Here is a 17,973-nt window from a genome sequence, read left to right on the forward strand (position 1 = left end):
AACAAGGATGATTGAGGGTAAATCATCCTTGCAAATTCCCTCCAGGGACGGGTGGAACGGACTTCGCTCGCAGTTTGTGGTACTTGGGTAAAAAAGGTAAAGGACCCCTGGACGGTTAAGTCCAGTCAATGGCAACTATGGGGTTGTGGCACTCAACTCGCTTTAAGGCCGAGGGAGCCGCTGTTTGTCCCCAGAGAGCTTTCCAGGTCATGTGGCCGGCATGACTAAACCGCTTCTGGCGCAACGGGACACCGTGACGGAAACCAGAGTGCACGGAAATGCCGTTTACCTTCCCGCCACAGCGGTACCTATTTATCTACTTGCACTTTGGCGTGCTTTCGAACCGCTAGGTTGGCAGGAGCTGGGACAGAGCAATGGGAGCTCACCCCATTGCGGGGATTCGAACCGCCAACCTTCCGATCAGCAAGCCCAAGAGGCTCAGTGGTTTAGACCACAGTACCACCCTGGACCCAAATTGTTAAGGGCATTGTAAATCAATACTAGAACCTTGAACCTGGACCCCGATTTGGAGATAATGCTGTGGGGTCCACCACATAAAAATAGAAATATGCTCCATTCTCCTCAAAATACTTCAAAAAGAACAAGTTAAGGTAAAGCAACTCCATTGTAGGTTACACAAACACTAAAATAGCCTTTGAATATTCCCTAAGATGAAATGTAGACTGCAGACAAACGTGAAGAACGCTCTCCAGTATTCTCAGAGACCAAATGCCCACCGAAAGTAATCGCCCCGTAAATAATAATAATTTATTTTATTTTATTATTTATACCCAGACACATTTCAACCTGAAGTCCGCCTCAGTGGCCAAACCTTTGTAAGGTTGTCGGCTTCAGTATAAAAACTCGTAGGCCGGGTAGATGTAAAATGTATCCAAAGTCAAGACCGTGAAATCCTTTTTAGTTCTTAATTCCTTATCCAAATAAGGACAGTAATTATTTTCAAAAGGCCTTAGGAAGCCATAGGGTAGCCTGACTGCCTATGGAGTTAGCAGGAAGCTTGTCGTAAAACCGTGAGCCTCAAGCAGAGAAATCAAAACCACAAAGCCTCTATATGTGTTTAGCAGCCACAGACTTTAAAAATGGCGCTATCCAAACCTTCCTTGACAGTAGTGGCAGCCTGGAGGGGGTTGGATCCTGAGTAGGATTTGAAGGTGCTGCTGGGGGCAGATGCACCAAATCCTAAACCCCTCCAGCCTGACAGATTCAGGGTCTCTATCTATCTTGATATCTTATCTCCTCCTTTTTCCTTTATCCCCCTCTGAGGTAGGTTAGGCCGAGAGACTGCGACTGGCCCAAAGTCTGTGGCCGAGCAAGGATATATAGAGTTGGAAGGGACCATGCGGGTCATCTAGTCTGACCCCCCCACCCCCGCGATGCAGGAACCTTCTTGCCCAACGTGGGACTCAAACCTACCAAGACTGAGAATCCCGTGGTTTACCGACCGAGCTATTCTGCATAGTATTTGAACCCGTGCCTCTCAAATCCAGCACTCTTAACCAGTGGTTTTGTACCAACTTAAAACCTTTCCGGCTCCCCCCAGATACGGCAGTCCTTGGAATTGTCGTTTGAGTAAGATGCTGTGCATTTGCAGAAGGAGATCCTTCATCTAATCTCTCAACCCCACCCCACCCCCCAAAAATGGTACCAGAATTCTCTGAGAAGATGGAATGTCTGCTAAACTGGCCAAAGTCCGTCAAGTTGGCACGCAGCAACCTGAATGTACCATATTGCAATATTGCTACTTCTTCTTCAGTGGAGACCAATTCGTTCACCAGGGCCCTTACTTCCCCCACTCTTTCCTTTCTCCTGACTTTCCTTTCTCGCTCCCAGAGCTGGAGCTGGTGCAGAACGCCTTCTTCACCGATCCGAACGACCAGAGCGCCTGGTTCTATCATCGCTGGCTCCTGGGCAGAGGTACAAAAGCCATGCATGTTTGTTTCCTTGTAGTGTGAAGTAGGGAGAAAAGGTGGGGTCCCCGCCGAGGAGGAGACTGGTGTCGCTAGGAGATCCCTGTTCCCCTTGCAGAGCTGCCCCACTGCAAGAAGTGAAAGAACGGAACCAGGGAGGTTCGCCTGGCACCATCAGGCGAGCCAGTGTGGTGTAGTGGTTAAGAGTGGTAGACTTGTAATCTGGTGAACCAGGTTCGCTTCCCCACTCCTCCACATGCAGCTGCTGGGTGACCTTGGGCTAGTCACACTTCTTTGAAGTCTCTCAGCCCTACTCACCTCGCAGAGTGTTTGTTGTGGAGAAGGAAGGAGAATGTTAGCCGCTTTGAGACTCCTTCGGATATCAAATCCAAACTCTTCTTCTTCTTCTTCTTCTTCTTCTTCTTCACCATCATTGCTTAGCTTTAGTAAGGTGATTCAGAAACTACAATTAATCCAGAATGCGGCTATTTTTTTACACAGTGTCATAATATTGTACTTTGTTTCCTTAATATCCTTCGGGTGGGGGGGCGTGGAAATTCTTTTGGTTTATTGTCTATACATTGCAAGGATCTTTCAAGGTCTGCCAGGAGATTTTTGCTCTCGTAGTAATTTTTCAAATATTCTTTAAATACTATCCTTTCTTCTGCATTGAGTACCCTCTAACTCTCCCAGTCACTCTCGCCAATTGGATTTCTCTCCTGTCACCCCCACAGCTGACCCAGAACCGACGATTCGCTGTGTCTACGTCAACCGAGAGGACACCTCCTTAGCAGTCGCCTTCTCCCACCCTGTGGCAGTAAGTTTCGGAAGGACGGGAGGCAATTGAGGCCCCGGTGCCGGCCGCCTAGCATCCTTGAGAGCCAAGGGTTTCCCTCAATATCTCTCTCTGTCTCTCTGTCTGTCTGTCTGTCTCTCTCTGTCTCTCTCTCGTTTTTTAGGTGGCACCGGCGTCTCACGACCTGATTGTGTTTGGAGACGAATCACCCCTTGTCGTACGCTGGCGCACCCCCGATAGGAGAAACAGGCCTGGGTTTATGTGGGTATCCTACAGACCCCCTGTGTGGGGTGCTAGTCGGGGACCAGAAACATCCTGAAGTGTACGTTCCACTTTGTGGGGAACAGGCAAACGTGGAGATTTGAAAATGAGTTTTATTTGACGCGGGTCGGCTCCTTTAACAAGCCATAGTTCCCAGAATTCTTTAGGGGAAGCCATGACAGGTTTTAGATTTTTATTTGTGTGTGTGTGTGTAAGTAAATTTATTTATTTGGTTTTTCAAATTAAATTTTCCAGCTGCATATCCAAGCTACAACATAAAAACAAGATTCCAATGAATCTCCTCCCCTTCGTGTGTCCCATTGCTAATCATTTCCTCCCGCGTCTTTTACAATAATCCAAATCTTTTACCTCTCCGTCATGTCCAAAATTCACCGTTAAACTACAGGTGATGTTCCAATCCTACTATGGGTTTTAACTGTTTGCAATGGTTTTTCAGATAAGTTATAAATTTACCCCATTCCTTATTGAAATTTTGGCCTTCCAAAATTTGACAGTTTAAAAAGTGGTGTGTTGCTGCTTTCAGTGCAGATAGGGCCCTGCTCGGTGCCAAGGTCAAAGCACTCTGTACGTGGTCAGAGACACCACGGCTTCGCTATTTGGCGATGAACCTTAGTAGTTCAAAGCAGGTTCTGAGGTCTGAGGAGGGTGAGAGCCAGGGCTGTTTTGATGTGACAGAGGCAGTGGAATAACCCGTTGGCTAAATTTGAGGGAAGGGGCTATGCCAGGAGCTCTTGATCCTGTAGGGTGGGGAGAAAGCAGCTCCTCTGACAGTGGTTTCGGTTTTCCTTAAATCATGACGTCTCCCAGCTCTGCGACTTGCCAGCTTCCGCCCTGAATGACCACTGGCCGCAGCACACTTTCCGGGTCTTATGGGCAGAGGGCCAGTCCCAGAAGGAGTGTGTCCTTTTTAAAGGTATGTATGTATTTACTTAGGGGGGTGCGGGTGGCGCTGTGATCTAAACCACATAGCCTAGGGCAGTGATGGCGAACCTTTTTGAGCCCGAGTGCCCAAACTGCAGTGGAAAACCAACTTTTTTATTTCAAAGTGCCAACACTGCAATTAAATGGCCTTAAGTTCACTTATTTCACTGGGGTTGCTCTGAGGAAATAATATACATACCAGTACAACCCTTCATTTGTTCTTTGAATCTTTCTCAACCTATTATTCATAGCCAGATCGATAGAAGGTTATGGGCAGCAGGTTCAAAGAGTTATTTTATTTTGGGTACACTGAATAAAATTTCGCCCACGACTGTGCTGGTGTGTGTAAATACATAAGCAATCAATCCGCGGAATGTGATACAGGCAAAGCTGCCTTGATGCATGTAATTTACCTTTAAGGAAGTAGAGGGGGGGGGGGGAGGAAGGGAAGAGAAGAGAGAGAAAGACTTTTGAGAGTTAGTTCTCCCTGCATGAACTCCGGTGTTATTCGCCGCCCTCCTCTCCGCATCTGCATACAACTTTGCAGAGGGAGGAGACAGACCGTTCCCAGAAAACAGAACGCAGGAAAGGGCCAGTGGGTTTTTTTATTTATTATGTGTGGGGGTTTTGTTTTTGTTTTGCAAAAACTGGGCAAAGGGAGGAACCATAGCGGTTGCATCCCAAACCTTCCCAAATGCAGCTCCTGCCCTTTCTTCGAGGTTTGACTTCCTCCTTACCGGAGAGCGCTCGGGCAGTCGGAGGAGGTAGCTAAAGACATGTGAGAGCCACCACCACAGCAACGGCGCCTCCCGGACTGTGAAGGCGGTTGGGAAGAAAAGCCCACCCGGCAGTGCGAGGCGGGAAGCAAACGCCGCTCAGCTCTGGCGCAGCTCCGCCTACCCCTGCGCGGGGGAGCGCGCCCCTTGGCGGCTTGGGTCTTAGCGAGACTTTTCTTCGCGCCATCCCAAACACCGCTCGGATGGAAGGGGAGGTGGCCGCCTACTCCTCCAATGCACCAACCCTGTGTGCACATGTTTAAGTAAAGAGCTCCACATTTGCCTCCTTCCATCCTTCCTTCCACCCGAACATACATAGCACTGCCGTTTTACTTAGGGATGGCATCGCCGGCGGGGCCGCGCGGCTCCCCCCCCCCCCCCGCTCGCAGCGCTCAAAAGGAGGGCTTCCCCCTCACCCGCCGCCCCTGGCCCAGCCCGCCGCTGCTGTTACCTCGCCATCGTCGTTGCCTTGCGTCGAATCCTCCGCAGCAGCAGCAGCCACAGGCGCCAAGGAGGGAAATTGCTGCTGTCTGCTGCTGCGCCTGTGCTGGCAGGACGCATGAGCAGAGCAGCGCGGCGGCGCCATTTCCCCGCCCCTGGCGTGCCAGCAGAGAGAGCTCTGCGTGCCAGCTGTGGCACGCGTGCCACGGGTTCGCCATCACTGGCCTAGGGATTGCCGATCAGAAGGTCAGCGGTTTGAATCCCCACTACAGGGTGAGCTCCTGTTGCTCGGTCCCTGCTCCTGCCCATCTAGCAGTTGGAAAGCACATCAAAATGCAAGTAGATAAATAGGTACCACTCCAGCGGGAAGATAAACAGCATTTCCATGTACTGCTCTGGTTCGCCAGAAGCAGCTTAGTCATGCTGGCCACATGACCCGGAAGCTGTACGCCGGCTCCCTCGGCCAGTAATGCGAGATGAGCGCCGCAACCCCAGAGTCGTCCAACCTTCTGATCGGCAAGCCCTAGGCTCTGTGGTTTAGACCACAGCACCACCCGTGTTCCTAACTGACTGATTAAAGAGATGCAATTTCGGTGAAATGTGTAGTTTGAAGATGCCAAGTGCCCCTGTCTGGAGAGATTTCCCAATTTAGGGGGCTGACACAGAATCCCGGGTTGCTGTGGGTGGCGGAACTATTACCCCATTCTTAACCCCGGAGAAGATCAGCAGGAATAGAGGTGGCCTTTCACGCGTTTGGGGGGGCAAGAATGGTTCAGGGTTTAAGCGCCAAGAGGAACATGGGAAGCTGACTTTCTGCCGAATCAGACCGTTGGTCTGTCTATCTCAGTATTTTCTTCACTGATTGGCAGCAATGGCTTTCCAGGATTTGAGGCAGGAGTTTCTCCCAACCCTACCTGGAGATGCCAGGAATCGAACCAGGGACCTTCTGTGAGTCCGTCAGTGACTGTGGAGGCCAATTCTGGATCCACACGTCCTTCTACAGTGGGGACACTGGTTTCCGGGCGGGAGTTGATCACGGTGTGGATTTGCCAAGCGTGCCTTCCTCTTAGCACGTTTCTCCCTTGCGTCCTGAGTTCGAGTGTCTTCAAAGCCCACGACACCTTTGGTAAAGGCTATTCTCCAATTGCAGCGCTCTCCCCAGAGACCCCCCCCATCTCAGGTGGGGGGGGTTTCCTGCCAGCGACCCCACTCGCTTCCTTTCCCCAGTGCCCCCACACACACTTCCTCACCTCCTCGATTTAACCCCTTTCCCCTCTGCCCCCCACAGGACACAGGGATTGCTGGAGCCAAGATTCAGTCACAGAGGAGCAAGTTTTCAGGTAAGTAGCCAGGGGGAGAGGAGCTGGCTCCTAAAGACAGGAACCTTTAAAGAACATTCTTCCATTATCCACCGTATGTGGCAACGAGCACTTCATTGTTGGCATCTGTCCGTCTCGAGAGACAATGGAGTGTCAAACGGCTGTGTTAGCAGTGTAGGAACATTTATATATAATATAGCAGGGTTAAATGTTTCCTTATTTAAATTTACACAGCAGCAAGCGGATTGCTGACACGTTTGAGTCTTTTTTTAATACGGTAATTATGTCTTCTACCTTCCTGCCTCCTTGGTTGTTAATCCCTTTTGTCCCTCTTATAAGAAAAATACACATGAATCTGAATGATAACAGAATAAACTAGTTTACTGTCAGATTCATTGAGTACATACTTAGGTTAGAAAAGATAATAAACTATATATTAGATATTAGTGAGTCCTAAAAAGACTCCATCAGAGCATTTACTGCTTAACACTTCCACCAGCGGCAGCCCAACCGACCAAGCTGACAGTCACATAGAGGCAGTTACCGTATATTTCGCTCCATAGGGTGCACCGGACCATAGGGCGCACCTCGTTTTTAGCGGAGGAAACAAGAAAAAAAAATTTCCCTGGTTTTCCTCTTCTAAAAGCCCTGTTTTTTGATGATCAGCTAAAAGTTTTGCAGCTTTTTTGCAAAGGGAAAAGCCCTGGTTTTTTTAGGATCAGCTAAACGTTTTGCAGCTTTTTTGCAAAGGGAAAAACCCTGGTTTTTTTAGGGTCAGCTAAAAGTTTTTGCAATGGGGGAAAAACAAAGCTCCTTTCGCAAAGGGGGAAAAGCAAAGAGGGAAAGCCCCATTTTTATGGGGTTCAACTCACATTTCTGCATCTTCTAAAGCAGGCATAGGCAACCTTCGGCTCTCCAGATGTTTTGGCCTACAACTCCCATGATCCCTAGCTAACAGGACCAGTGGTCAGGGATGATGGGAATTGTAGTCCAGAACATCTGGAGAGCCGAAGGTTGCCTATGCCTATTCTAAAGGAAAGGGAGCCTTTTCGACTTCCGGCGGCGACGCCATCGCCGGGTGGTCGAAGGCTGCCTCGGTCTCGAGGCGCCTTGTCCATCCCGGGGGTCAGGAGCCGCGCTACCGCAGCGCGCGGCTCCGTTTGGGGTGCGGGAAGAGCGTCCCGCACCCTGGGCTCCCCGGCTGTGCCCGCGGAGGCTCCGAACCCTTCCCCTGCCCCCCCTGTAAAGGGGGAGTGGGGGTGAAGGGACAACCGGAGCCGGGCTTCAGGGGACATGCCCCAACCGGGATGCAAATGCGGCGACAAAGCCCGCGGTGAGCGTCCAAGTTCTACCTGCGAAGAATGGAGCTAAAAACCCGGTGGTCGTGAGTAAAGATTTGGATTAAAAATCGCGTTTTTGGAACGATCCGGGGGGAAGGGGAAAGGTAGCCTGCCTCCCTCCCTTCGAGCCGAAGAATGTAACCAAATGAGGGTTTACTGCTACTGAACTGGTTTCAATGTAGCTAAAATTGACACATGAGACTGGCAAACTCTTTTTTCGGGCAGTTAATTAGAGGAAAATATCTCCATTTAAAGTTGCGGTGTTTGCGCTTCAGCACAGAAAAATGGCGTTGAACAAAGAGGAGAGCAGAAATACAACACCCACTTCCTCCTCCTCTGCCAGTATGCTGGGTTTTGTCCTTGAACTGGTATTGAACTCTGGACTAACAGATGAACAGAGACTCATTGCCTTGAAGGTGGAACTTGTTTATAGAAAAGTCAAAGTCTTGTGTGGGGATCTGAAAGGGAACCAATTGCCCACAGAGGAGGCTTTTAAAACTTTTGACACTTATGAAGAATGTCTTGCTAATGAGCTGAGAGAGTGGATGGAAAGATGGAGAGAACTGAGTGAGCAACTTCGGAGAAGAAATTCGCTTTTTGGGGGTGGCAGCCCCAAGGCGACGTTAAGATTTGTTATATCCAGTCCCCGGGGTGTGAGCTCGGGGGCCAGGGACAGAGAATTAAGGTATTTACAAGAAGAAAAGGAACGTTACAAAGAACCGAAGAAGCAGGGAGATGATGAGATGGACACCTCTGAACTCGTGGCAAGAAGAGACATGGACTGTGCCTGGATCTGTGGACGTTGGGAGAGAGAAGTTACACGGATGTTCAGTGCCGATGCCACCAGGAGAAGAATAATGGACAGAGGGGGTGTGGGGTGAAGTCTTAAACAAAATTTAAAGTAGTCTAACACGGCAAATCGAAAGTGGAGGGTGAATACTGTCAACAATACTCTGTTATATTTTTGTTTGTATATGAAAGGAGATATTTCAAGTTTTTATGTTATTAGCAGTAATCTTAAGGATAGAAGAATTAGATTTGATGCGAGGAGCAAGATTAAGACTTAGATTAAGTTAAGAAATTGATAAGATTGAATTAAGAAGAACTAGGATGAGGTATTATTATGGTGATGTATTTACTAGTAAGGTGTTGAAAAGATAATTTGATGTAAATATATAATTGAACTAATTTTTTTTTTTTTTTTTTTTTTTTTTTCAGAAGAAATGGTTATAAAATAGATTAAGGATATAAAATCGAAGGTGAAAAGGCAGGGGAAGTCAATGGTCAAGATATGGAAAAAGAAATTTTTCTTTTTAGAAAGATACTATAAGAATCTTGACACTGTTTGTATTTGTCACATTTGTTTTGTATTTGTGGGTGTGGGTGAGGGTATATGTTGTTTGGAAAAATGCCAATAAATTCTTATAAAAAAAAAAAAAGGAAAGGGAGCCTTTTCTACAGTTTCCAGACAGATAATCTAATCAGCCAGTCCCATGTCGCTGGGGAAACAAACAACCTCCTTCTGCAGCACATTCAACAAAGGAGGGCGGGGCTGAAAGGGAGCCGGGGACTCTTATCTCTCTCCCGATCTCTTGCTGATCAGCTGCTGAGCGGGGTCCTTTCAACACCCCCTTTTCTCTTTGTAAAATAAAAGGCATGATCCTCTTTTGGCCCCTGGGCAATTCAGCTCCAGGGACCACCATTCGCTCCATAAGACGCACTTCCCCTTACTTTTTAGGAGGAAAAAAGTGTGTCTTATGGAGCGAAAAATACAGTAGTCCTCTCTTAGAATTTTGGATTTGACTGACATGTCCCACAAGCAGCACCAAAGTGACCTCTCCAGGTGGTTTATATGGAGGTCTTGGGCTGCCCAGACCCCATCTTGGTCTTGCTGATGTGGTCCAACAGAAAGCAGAGCAAGACATTTGGTGCCAGCTTGACTGCAGGGGTTGCCGGAAGGAGCCATGCAACTGACTTATTAGAGACCCCGCCCCGAATTTGTGTAGGGTTTTCTCCCAAGCCTGTTCTTCTCCTGAAGTTATTCTGCAAGGCAGGGGAGGTTGAGGATCGGAGCTTTCCTTCTCCTAGATGGGCTGCCTTGCCAGGTGGACGAGCCCCATCTTGACAGTGGCCACTTAATTTTTTAAAAATAAGAACCAAGTCACAGCAGGCAGGGCAGGCCTCAAAATGGCTCCTTGCTGCAATAGCTTGGGAGGGACAAACCCTCCACATTCAAGGGAAATTCCTGGAGATGAGCCACATGGTACGCCTCTTTCATTTTTATATTTATGTCCCACCAAGGTAGCCAACTACGACGTCCTCTAGAAGTTTCTGGACTCCAGCTCCCATCATCCCTGAGCGTTGGGGAGGGTAGCCGGGGCTGATGGGTTTTGGAGTCCCAGCAACGTCTGAAGGGGAGCATTACAAATAGCCTCCATCGCTCGTCCTCAGTTGGTGGGTCAGGACGTACTACTGGGCCCAAGGCCTGATCCTAGGTGGGCCGCAACTGGAGCAATATCACCACGCAAATATATGCTAAAAGATGAAGAAATGGGTCCCCCAATGCATGCCTGGTGAGTCGTAGGCCTGAAAAGATTGGAGGCTACTGGACCGAATGGTGCCCTGCCAATGTTGTGGACTACAAATCCCATGATTCCTAGTCACTGACCATGCTGGATGCTGGGACTTGTAGTCCATAACATCTGGGAGGCACCACATTGGCTACCCTTTGTGTCTCCTGCTCTTCTCCCCCGACCCCATTTTCCCCTCACAACAGCCCCATAAGGTAGGCTTGGCTGAGCCCCTGCAGACATTTGGAGCAGCAAGGCTCTGCGGGTGTTTAGATCTCTTGTCATTGCAACGATTATCTCCTGTTTTCACGGTGCCTTATTGTATATATTTACTACCACTGTGACATTGTACGTGAGTCAGCAGTATAAACAGAAAAGGGTGGGAGGAGACAACTGGTGAGTATTGGGAGGCTAGAGGGCTGAGTTTGGGTTTGGGAGATGCGGGCTGAAGCGTAACTGGGGACTCCATTCTCCCCAGCCTCAGCCTTCCATCCGTAAAATGGGAATATCTGCAATCTGCCTCACAGAGTTGTGGGGATGAGCAACGCATAAATTACAAAGCACTTTGCAAATTAGGAGCGCTTGACATAAACGGCGGTTGTTATTAATCATAGCCCGGCTCCTAATTCTGCCAAACCGTGTAGATTATGGCTCCGGGGTGCTGAAGCTGCCAGCTGGCCTGCTTTTAGCTTATTTGGGGGAGAAAGGGGCATTTTGTAACTGCTGGCTGTGCAGATATCCGTTGTAGAGATCAAATGCCGTGGCAGGAAGAAGTTGCATGCCTTAAGGCTGCGCGTGGGACTTACTTCTGAGTAAGTGCGTCCAGGAGTCTGTTATAAGACGCCCTTCTCTGGCAAACCAGCAATCGCCTCGTGCAGCTGGGGTCGACCCTGGAGCACGACCAGCAATTCCCTTTCTAACTGAAGCGAGGGACGGGTTGCCGAGAGGGGAAGTGGTTTGGAAGAGTCCTTCAAAACGGGGATGGGGGAAGGATGTTTCATGAGCGCGACTCCAGGAAGTGGTGTGTTTCAGCTGACTCACCCAAGTGAAAGGGAGACACAGCTCTGGGGTCAACAGGGCTGTCAGATGCGGTCACTCCAAACAACACTGCGTGTGACACCATTGTCAGACCGCGGTTTCGTCACGGTCGAGGCACCCCATGCCACCGAGGTTGTTGTGCCTTCCCTGAGGGTTCAAGAAAGGGAAATCTGAGCGCCTGATGCCACATAGCAGGGATGGGGAGCCTGGAGAATAATCGCGACTCCCTGTATCTCTTTACAAGGTAAAGGGACTCCTGACCATTAGGTCCAGTCGCAAACGACTCTGGGGTTGCAGTGCTCATCTCGCTTTACTGGCTGAGGGAGCCAGTGTACAGCTTCCGGGTTATGTGGCCAGCATGACTAAGCCGCTTCTGGCGAACCAGAGCAGCAAACGGAAACGCCAGTTACCTTCCCGCCAGAGCGGTACCTATTTATCTACTTGCACTTCGTGCTTTTGAACTGCTAGGTTGGCAGGAGCAGGGACCGAGCAACGGGAGCTCACCCCGTGGCAGGGATTCAAACCGCCGACCTTCCAATCGGCAATCCTAGGCTCTGTGGTTTAGACCACAGCGCCACCCGCGGCCCTCTGTACCTCTCTACTTCGCGGTTCCTGCATTGCATCCCAAGGGTTTCTCCAGCCGCTCTGGGCAGCTACCGACAGATTATAAAACCACAGTCAAACGTCAAGCATTAAAAACTTCCCAATACAGGGCTGCCTTCAGATGTCTTCAAAAAGTCAGAGACAGTGGCACCTTGATTCTCATACGCCTTGGTACTCAAACAACTTGGAACCCAAACATAGCAAACGTTCAGGTTTGCGAACATTTTTCGGAAGTCAAACATGCCCCATTTGGAGTGGCACACTTCCATTTGAGTGTTACGCTGAGGTCCCTGTGTTTCTGCTATTTATTTTGCGTTTTTGCTTCTGCGGCTCTTTTTTGTTTTGTTTTTGTGACTGTGTCACCCAGTTCAGCTAGACGAAGAAGAAGAGTTTGGATTTGATATCCTGCTTTTCACTACCCGAAGGAGTCTCAAAGCGGCTAACATTCTCCTTTCCCTTCCTCCCCCACAACAAACACTCTGTGAGGTGAGTGGAGCTGAGAGACTTCAGAGAAGTGGGACTAGCCCAAGGTCACCCAGCAGCTGCACGTGGAGGAGCGGGGACGCGAACCCAGTTCACCAGATTACAAGTCTACTGCTCATACTGTAGAATCATATTGTTCAACCCCCTGCCATGTCTTCTGGGCCTGCATTCAGAGATTGGTGGCTATGGGGACACTGGTTTCTCTCTCTCTCTCTCTCTCTCTCTCTCTCACACACACACCCCTTTCAAGAGTTGGCCATCTCCCTAACCTCCCACTTTCTCACTTTCCTTCTCCTGCGGCAGGTGTGAGCTATCCATTGAGAAGTCCACAGTACTGCAGTCGGAACTTGAATCCTGCAAGGAATTGCAGGCCTTGGAACCGGAGAACAAGTGTAAGTCTCTGGGCTGCTCATGCATGTTCTCTGCATCCTTATTTGTGTCACACTAAACCAGCACATAATTCAACGGGGTGGGGTGGGGGGTTTATCCCCAGCTCTGGCGGGGGGGGGGCAAGAACCAGGATTTTGAGACGGATGTCCTTGGGCAACTGTCCCAGCGCTGTGTCTGTATTCTGCGATCACACTGAATGCATGCAGAATTGGAACGGAATTCAGCATTCTAATCACCAGCGACGTAAATGAGCTTTTTAAAAAGCAACAACATCAACCACGTTGCTAGTCCTTAACACTTGGGAGTGTCTGGGCAACACCTGGCTGAAACCCCAGCAGCTGAATTTGGGAACCAGTCAGGTATAGTGGGATGGAAATCATCCTATGATTAGCAAAAACATGGTAGTTCTTTAAATGGGTTTTAAAAAAAAATTATCGTTTTTGTCCCCTAACGTGTATTGTTTTTAGTTACAGGTGGGTAGCCGTGTTGGTCTGCCATAGTCGAAACAAAATAGAAAATTCTTTCCAGTAGCACCTTCTTCAGATACCTGAAGTATCTGAAGAAGAATGCATGCACACGAAAGTTCATACCAAGAACAAACTCAGTTGGTCTCTAAGGTGCTACTGGAAAGAATTTTCTATTTTGTTTCGTGTATTGTTTTTGTTTGCCGTCCTCGGTTCCTTTGGAAGAAGGGGCGTGGTGGAAATTTAATAAATAAATTATGCAGAATTAATAAATAAACGAAGGTGAACACAGGTCACAGAATTCCGCCTTGCCTCCGCACAGAATTCTTCTCTTCAGTTAAGGCAGGGGGCCAGTTCCAATTTTTCTTTTTTGTGCACTCTTTTACTCACTCTCTTTTTTAAAAAATCATTTTTATTGAATTTTTCACTTTAACAAACCAATCAAATCGCATTAAATGTTCCAGATTATACATAAACATATCAAATAATCTGAATATTCTGCCAAATTATAACTTTTTCGACTTCCCATGCTTCAAACGTGAAGAGCTCTAATCAACATCAAATTTCATTTGCATTCCAAAGTCATTTCCGATGATTCCCCTAATTCCTTCTGATATTATCCTTCATTCTTTCTTCACAGCCTCTTAAGTTTTTCAGACAAGCGAGATAAAACAAGTAACGTTATATTGCTGTGTGGATTTAATGCCGATGATTCTCCCATAAATTGCAGTGCCTCCTCACACGTTGATGCTTATGCCAAATCCAAAAGTCATTGCAGCTGGCCGTCGCCATCTCACACAGTTCTGATAAACTCTCTCTCACTCTCTAGGGTGCCTCTTGACCATCATCCTCCTCATGAGGGCCTTAGACCCCTTGGTTTATGAGCACGAGACCCTCAGCTACTTTACGACACTGAAGGTGAGCGGGGGGGGGGAGAGCAGAGCGGAATTAATTCAGCTGCACCCCAAATATCCTGTACTCCTTCTGTATCAGCAGAGTCGGTTTGCAGAAGTGTCTGAAAAAATATTTATGGGGGGAAACTCCACGTACTCACAGACTTATTTGGAGTGGGCGGCGGCAGAAAATGAGGCCGGAATGGAGTGTCCTTACAGAGGGCATGGCTGGCTGGAACCCTGAATAGGCATACCCCACAGAACCACTTGTCCACATTCACTGCCCCCCACCTCCTGGTTGAAGGTTATTGTCTGGTGACAATGGTGTCTCTGAGCTTGAGTAGAAGTGTCCGTTGTTCCTCAGCAGTCCTCCCTTAATTTGACACACACACACACACATACGCAGGGCAGACCAGGCAGCTGGCTCTGGAGGCCCTGTAAGCCTACATTGGCTCCCAGTACGTTTCCGAGCACAATTCAAAGTGTTGGTGCTGACCTTTAAAGCCCTGAACGGCCTCGGTCCAGTATATCTGAAGGAGCGTCTCCACCCCTATCGTTCTGATACTGAGGTCCAGCGCCGAGGGCCTACTGGCGGTTCCCTCACTGCTAGAAGCCAAGTTACAGGGAACCAGGCAGAGGGCCTTCTCGGTGGTGACACCCGCCCTGTGGAATGCCCTCCCACCAGATGTCAAAGACAACAAAAACTATCAGAGTTTTAGAAGACATCTGAAGGCAGCCCTGTTTAGGGAAGCTTTTAGTGTTTGATTGATTATTGTATTTTAATAATTTGTTGGAAGCCGCCCACAGTGGCTGGGGAAGCCCAGCCAGATGGGGGGGTATAAATATTATTATTATTATTGTCGTTCGAGAATGCCCGCTGACCTCTGCTTCCGTTCTCCTTTACTCACTTTCCCTCCCCAGGCAGCTGACCCCATGCGCTCGGCCTACCTGGACGACCTCCGCAGCAAATTCCTGATTGAAAACAGCATCCTCAAGATGGAATACGCCGAGGCCCGCGTCGTGGACTTGTCCCAGAGGGTAGGAGGCCTGGGAGGGTGGGGGCTGAACAGACGGAAAGCAGAGAAGGAGGAAAGGACCAGGAAGGAACCGGGGGGGGGGGGGGAGCAGATTCTGTGTGGAGTGCCAGGGAATAGCCGGGAAGCGGGGAGATTTGGGGCACGGGGTGGTGGGACAAGGATGAGCGGACAGAGGAAGAAGACTGGGAGGAGGAGATGTTGGATGCTGGGGAGGCAAGAGGGTGTAGTGAGCAGGGAGAGTCTGTGGCAGAGAGAAGTCCAGAATTGGAGGCAGAAGATGAAGCAGGAGAGAGGAGGAAGGCAGAGGAGGGTCTGGCTGGTAAAGATTCGCGGGTGTCTCCCCTTCCTGTAACAAGCTCCCCTCTCACCTGGTGAGAGGCATGAAAAGGGCAGAGGGGAGGTTGGCTGCAGGCAGGCACAGTCTCCTATTGCTTGGGGAAAACCCTGGAGAGGAGGGGAGGCAGGGGCCTTCAGTCTCAGCAACTACTGGTTGCTCACTGGGCCTGACACTCCTGTGCAGATCCTGTTTTTACAAATAAAGAGCTAACTCCACTTACGGCGTGTGATTTACGGCTGGCTGGCTTCTGGCACTCCTTGAGCCTGCCTGTTGGTTCCTCCAAGACTTGGAGTCGCCCAGTGAGATGGATTAAGGTCAGGCAGGCATCTGTTTGGCCACTGGGGGGGGACGGACAGGATGTTGCACCAACTGAGGCCACTGGCCTGATCTCAGAGGCTCTTTTTAAAGAAACATCCACCTTGAAATGGCACATAGTTCAGATGCTCGGGTACAGAGTTCAGCAGAGCTCCTCTTCTCTAAGTGGCAAGAGATTGTAGAGTTGGGACCCCAAGGGTCATCTGGCCCAGCCCCTTGCAATGCAGGCATCTTCTTGCCTGACGGGTTCGAACCCACGACCCCGAGATTAAGAATATTGTGCTTTACTGGCAGGAGAGGAGTGTCTGCTGGGCAGAGTTGGGGGGGGGAGAATTAGCTTGGGTGTGTGAGGATTCCCCATAAATGTTCTTTCTACCACCCCACCCTGTTTTATTTTCATCTCCCCAGGGCCTCACCATTCTGTGCCACCTGGAGCACCTGCTTCTGGTCACTCACATGAACATCTCGGACAACCTCCTCCACTGCCTGCCCCCGACACTGGCTATGATGCGCTGCCTTGAGGTGAGGCTGCCCCCCCCCCAGTGTCCAGCAACAGGTGCCCGTCTCTTAGGACCCCTGGCCTTCCTTAGAAGCCCTGTCTCCCTCACCACCTTGGCTCAATAACACCTTCAGGCAGAGAGCACACCAGGCGCGGAACGGGGAAAGGGGGCAGATTTTGGTGTCGCATGTGGCACCGCTGAAATTTAAGCCCCCCCCCCCAAGGTCCACCGCTGCTTCATGGCTCTCCTTCCGCTCTTAACGCCAGGCCAAGTGTGCCTCGGGTATTATTTATGGGCCCCTGAATTTCCACCGCCACATTTCAAAGTTGGGGCTGTGGGTTGCGGGCTGAATTGCAGGGGGACGTGGACCGGGTTCCTGTTCAACTTGCCCCTCTCGACGCTCCTCCTCTGACAGCCAGTGTGGTGTAGTGGTTAAGAGCGGTAGACTTGTAATCCGGTGAACCGGGTTCGTATCTCCACTCCTCCACATGCAGCTGCTGGGTGACCTTGGGCTAGTCACACTTCTCTGAAGTCTCTCAGCCTCACTTACCTCACAGACTGTTTGCTGTGGGGGAGGAAGGGAAAAGGAGAATGTTAGCCGCTTTGAGATTCCTTCGGGTAGTAATAAAGCGGGATATCAAATCCAAACTCTTCCTCCTCCTCCTCCTCTTCTTCTTCTTCTTCTTCTTCTTCTTCTTCTGTTTTGCCTCAGGTGCTGGAGGCCGACGACAACCAGATCGAGACCCTCGAAGGCCTGCCCCCGCTCCCTCGCCTGGAGGAACTCTCCCTCTGCAACAACCGTATCCTTGGCGCTGTGCGGGTCCTGGGGCCAGTGGGGTTCGCCCGGGCTGTGGAAGGGATGCTCTCTCTTTGGGGAAGGGGAACCTCTCTCTCCCTCTCTCTGGCCACAGTTCTCCTTGACTCCGCTGCCGCAGGCATCCAGCAGCCTTCCGGGCTCCGCGCCCTCGCTTCCTTCCCCAAGCTCTCCCACCTCAACCTGCAAGGCAACCCCCTGTGCCAAATCCCCGGCGTCCAGTCGGAGCTTGCCGCCTTGCTGCCGAATGTGGGGGCCATCCTGACCTGATGGGTTTTGCAGGAGACCCCGCTCGACACACGCACACACACACACCCCACACACAGTTCCTCCCCCTGCACACACAGACAGCCCTTTACCACCCTTTTAATTTATTAGCATGAGGAAATGATGAAATAAAGGAGGTCATTGTTGCCGTGAGTCGCTACCGATGTCCAATCCGTGCAGCAGAAAGGGGGGGGGTCCCAGGAATGTCCCCCGTTCCCTGTTGTTGTTGCTGCTGCTGCTGCTGCTCCCCTCGTCTCACGCACACCACAAACGCATGTTGAATGTAGCTGAGAAGACGTGAAGCTTCAGAAATCGTATCAGAAGACTGTTCTCACAATGGCCGGCCATCGAAGCCCAACAGTTCCTGAAAGATCTCCCAGCGAGAGACCTTAGTAAGCCTTTTATGGAGGGCTGGAAGTTTCCGGGACACCAGCTCCCATCAGTCCCGGCCTGCGTGGC

The 17,973-nt window shown here is 50.0% G+C and overlaps 1 protein-coding gene across 1 annotated transcript in view; it reads left to right on the top strand.

Annotated features, from left to right (window-relative positions):
- The window catches only part of RABGGTA (Rab geranylgeranyltransferase subunit alpha), a 30,193-nt gene extending 12,471 nt beyond the window's left edge, over nt 1-17,722 (top strand). The window contains exons 7-17 of the mRNA XM_033170252.1: nt 1,852-1,935; nt 2,663-2,745; nt 2,888-2,989; nt 3,814-3,919; nt 6,433-6,484; nt 12,801-12,889; nt 14,181-14,269; nt 15,166-15,282; nt 16,342-16,455; nt 17,146-17,233; nt 17,369-17,722. Of these exons, the coding sequence (XP_033026143.1) occupies nt 1,852-1,935; nt 2,663-2,745; nt 2,888-2,989; nt 3,814-3,919; nt 6,433-6,484; nt 12,801-12,889; nt 14,181-14,269; nt 15,166-15,282; nt 16,342-16,455; nt 17,146-17,233; nt 17,369-17,517 (1,073 nt within the window). The 3' untranslated portion in view covers nt 17,518-17,722. The remainder of the gene's footprint in view (nt 1-1,851; nt 1,936-2,662; nt 2,746-2,887; nt 2,990-3,813; nt 3,920-6,432; nt 6,485-12,800; nt 12,890-14,180; nt 14,270-15,165; nt 15,283-16,341; nt 16,456-17,145; nt 17,234-17,368) is intronic.
- Nucleotides 17,723-17,973: the final 251 nt, after the last annotated feature.

This window comes from Lacerta agilis, chromosome 14 (genome assembly GCF_009819535.1).
Source record: "Lacerta agilis isolate rLacAgi1 chromosome 14, rLacAgi1.pri, whole genome shotgun sequence".
NCBI lineage: Eukaryota > Metazoa > Chordata > Lepidosauria > Squamata > Lacertidae > Lacerta > Lacerta agilis.